Source organism: Galeopterus variegatus, unplaced genomic scaffold (assembly GCF_000696425.1).
Source record: "Galeopterus variegatus unplaced genomic scaffold, G_variegatus-3.0.2 Scaffold7027, whole genome shotgun sequence".
NCBI classification, from domain to species: domain Eukaryota; kingdom Metazoa; phylum Chordata; class Mammalia; order Dermoptera; family Cynocephalidae; genus Galeopterus; species Galeopterus variegatus.
The window spans coordinates 112,931-116,891 of record NW_007733138.1 but is presented as its reverse complement, the minus strand read 5'-3'; the positions used below and the strand labels follow the sequence as shown (position 1 = coordinate 116,891).

The following is a 3,961-nucleotide window of genomic DNA, read 5'->3' as shown; positions in this document are numbered from 1 at the left end:
GTGAGGTCGAGGTCGAAGTTTATTTTTTTTGCCTGTGCACGTCGTTGCTCCAGACCATTTGTCACTTTTGCACTTCTGTCAAAAACCAGTGGGGCATAATTGTGTGGGTCTATTCCTGGGCTCTCTGTTTTGTTCCACTGGCCCCTGTGCCTGTCCCTCTGCCAACACCCCACTGTCCTGATGACTGTAGTCCTAGAGTGAGGCTTAACATCAGGAGCGTAATGGTTTGGCTATTCTAGGGCCTGTGCCTTTCCATATACACTTTAGAATAAGCTTATCTGTCTTCAAAACCCTTTGCTTGGATTTTGATGAGAATCACAGTAAACATATAAAGCAATTTGGAGAGGAGCGGTGTCTTTCCTGCGCTCAGCCTGCAGTTGCGCAAACACAGCCTGTCTCTCCATTCATNTCGGATCCCATGTGGAGACTGGTTCCCGCTCACTGGCTGAGCGCGGTGCGGGCGCAACACCAAGGGTTGCAATCCCGTTGCCGGTCCCCCGTACGGACGCAACACTGAGGGTTGCGATCCCGTTACTGGTCAGTAAAAAAAGACAAAAAAGAGAAAAAAAAAAAAAACAGCGTGTGGAGAGTCGGTAAGGCCTGGGTAGAGCACACCTGCAGCCCCTCCTTGCCGCAGCCCTGCCCCTGCCCCTGTGAGGCGCTTTGCTCATGAGCCTTTGTTGCTGAACTCATGTTTCAACTTAAATTCTATGCCCAGGATACATTTCACCTCACCCTTTCCTGCTGCCTTTATAGTTAGTTCATCAGAAATGCTGTGTGAACGGAGCAGCTGTTTTCTGCACAGCTTTAGTATGGCGAGGTGGCTTCTGACATCAGGGAAGGCCACATTCAGATTAAACCTTGGCACCCCTCTGGTGAGAGGTGATAGATGCGCTCCCAGGAGCTGTCTCCTCGCGAAACTAGATTTGACCTGGAGCCAGAGGCAAGTGAGGGATGCTTCTGCCAAATATGAAACAAATCCAGTTTCCTCCTGACCTCATCCCACTGTGTGTTTTATTTCTCTTGTTATTTTTTATATTTCTTTATTACCAGAAGATTCTTTTTTTTAGGCAGCAGTTTTCTAGGTACCCCACTACCCAAAGTCAAATAGAAAGTTCAATATGGGAAGAGAGTATGGAATGAAACAAACCTTTAGGGCACCTGCTCTTTTTTGTGTGATTTAGTGGAAGATTTTTGATAGGTCTCCAGAATTGATTATTGGCACATAATGTTTGTAGTGAGAATGGTGTGTGCCCATGGTGGCACGAACTGTCCCCCCCGACCCCTCCCCACAGGAGAGAGTCAAGGGAGAGAAGTAGCACGGAAATGGTTATTCTAAGGCATAGGAGTGGGGTCAGAAGAGACACTTAGGCAGTGCCCGGTCCTCCCTGTCTCTCAGAACCCCTCATGGACCCTGCAGCAGGAGCAGCTCACACCCTGGTGCTGGCACGAAGGCTGGGCCTGAGAACCTGCCCAGCACCAGCCCGCGTTAGAGAGGAGAGCCAAGGAATAGCAGCCATCTGATTGAAGTGGGGACACAAGGGAGGCAGAAATGTAATTACCTGGGCTGAAATCGGACCAAGCCGCAGGGGCCCGCCTCGTCTTCCCCAGCCTCCTCTGGAGCTCATTATTTACAAAGCATGTCCCCGAAGCAATTCTGAAATAACACAAGGATCCAGAAATTGGTTTTTGAGATCACATGGGGTGCAAGGCAGTGCCCGTGCCACGTGTGGATAGTGTCATCACATTCACTCACAGGGCCCATGGGGGACCATGGGGCCCTAAAGCAGAGATGGCACAACTGTGCCCACCAAGGTGAAAACCATGCTGCACAGAGGATGGACCGGGTGAGGACTCTCGAACTCAGTGCAAGCTCCACAGCTACCCAGTCCACTAGGACAGGATGGCATCTAAGCGTGTGCCTGCAGCTGCGTGGCCCACATCCCGATGGAATACTGTATAGACCCAGACCCTGAGCCCGAGCTCAAGCGGGGAGGGTGGCCTTAGGAGCAGCCCCTCAGTCCACTCTGCAGGAGATGAAAGGGAAGAGAGAGCCCGTGGAAGCTCCAGGGAGTTCGGGAGCTTGCTCAGGCCATGCCCATTTCTTAAAAGCCCAGCCTGTGTCCAAACTGTGTGGGCACAGGCAGCACAGGTCTCACAGCCCTTTGCCCCTGTGGCCTTATTCTTCCTGGAGTGGAAGCCAGGAGGAGAGAGAGGGCTTGAGAGTGGGAGGCTGGACGTGAGGGCAGGGGCTGGCCTATGCGGTGACTCTGGAGGGTCCTCTGTGGCTTTTGCCAGTCCTAAACAGCGCCCACGAGTGGGAAGTTAGTAGGCTCAGGGCAGCACCAAGGCCCTGGCAGGCACTTGGATCACAAAAGGTTTGAGAAACGGGCTTCGGCCTTAGCCAGGGCAGTTCCAGTGCTTCCTCCTGCCCCCCATAACTGTAGGGGAGAGTGGAGGAAACGTGCATACGTGTCTCTCGGCACTTCTCAGTAGGAGGCGAGCTTTGAAGCCCTCCTGTACTCCTGGTGGCTGTGGCGCCGTGTCCTGAGTCCTGCTGATGACCTGCCTTGATGCTTGATTTCTGTGGTTGTAGGTGACAAGTCGAGATCACCAGGTGGCCGAGTCCAGCTTCGAGGACCCAAACGCCACTGCTGGCTCCAGCACGCCAGGTAACCTCGCCCTGCAGTATTTGAGGTGAAAAGTTTCTCTCTCTCAGGGCTGTCCCTTCTCCTCCTCGTCTTTCCCACTTCTCTTCCATTCCCCTCCCTCCATTTTTTATTCTTTAAGGGGGTGGGATTCGCTACGGCCTTTCTTAAGTAGCACAGATTGTCCACATCTCTTCCCTCACCTGTATCCAGGACGTCAGTCTACCTGTGAGCCCACATGCCCTCCCTGGGGGCTTTGTCCCTCTGTCCCCAGGGCCCTTTCTCTCTCACTTGAGGGTTTGGGTTTGAAGAAGAGCACTGCTCAGTCTGGGATCCCTTTTGGAGCCGCAGTTGCACCTACCAGGCCAGTGTTCCCACAGCTCCTCTCTCGGGTGGAGGTGGGCTGGGCAGGGGGCTTGCGAGGGGGAGGCTGGGTGGAGGAAGTCGCGTCCATGAGGGCACTGAAGGACGCATGTGAAATGTCAGATCCCCAGACCCAGAGGGTGGGAGCCACAGTGCAGAGCTGGGGGCGGGACAGGTGGCCCCAGATGTCAGAAAAGCAGATGACCCCCAGCAGCAGAGGGAGCACATGGGCAGGGCTGGGCATTTCCGGAGAGCCACCTTCCTGAGGGCCCCAGGTGGTCTCATGCAGCTGGTTTATTTGGAGATCAAAGTCAGATAACTCATGAGATCCACAAAGGATCGCGATTATAGTCTCAGGACTCTCTGTCCCTTTTCCCCCAATACTTAGTTAATATCCAAGAGAAAGAGGAAGGGGCCATCCTTGTGGGAGGACCCCGCTGGGTTGCAGGAGAGCCATCAGGAGTCTGAGTGGTGGTATCTGATGACCTTCCCAGGGGCCACCCCCGGGCTCAGTGTGTCCCAGGCCCCCATCACAGGGTGACCACAGCAGCCCACTGCCTTCTAGGGTTTAGGTTGAGGGGGCCTTCAGTCCAGCCCCACCTGTTCCAGCAAATGACACCTACGAATTGCGCATTCTTGAGGAAAACATGGTGGAAAGTGGAGTAGCCTGGTGGCAACTGTTTATCATCTCAGGGCAAGTAGAGGTGGACAGAGGGGTCTGGGGCACTCCTCGCCAGGAATTCAGCAGGCTGGACCCTCCTCACTGCCTGGGGCCCAATGGTTAGCTCTATAGCTGGACCCAGAGACCCTGAAGTACTGGCAGAGGCCCACAGGTCGCAGAGGCCTGACTGCAGCAAGGACGCCTCCCAGCACAGAACGTCTGTGCAGAGTGAGGTCGAGGTCGAAGTTTATTTTTTTTGCCTGTGCACGTCGTTGCTCCAGACCATTTG

At 54.2% G+C, this 3,961-nt stretch overlaps 1 protein-coding gene across 1 annotated transcript in view; it reads left to right on the top strand.

Moving 5' to 3' along the window:
• The first annotated feature begins 1,763 nt into the window (after positions 1-1,763).
• LOC103606994 (protein FAM189A1-like) overlaps positions 1,764-3,961 on the top strand; it is an 11,635-nt gene continuing 9,437 nt past the window's right edge. Inside the window, exons 1-3 of the mRNA XM_008591550.1 lie at positions 1,764-1,847; positions 2,597-2,672; positions 3,621-3,791. Coding sequence (XP_008589772.1) covers positions 1,764-1,847; positions 2,597-2,672; positions 3,621-3,791 — 331 coding nt within the window. The remainder of the gene's footprint in view (positions 1,848-2,596; positions 2,673-3,620; positions 3,792-3,961) is intronic.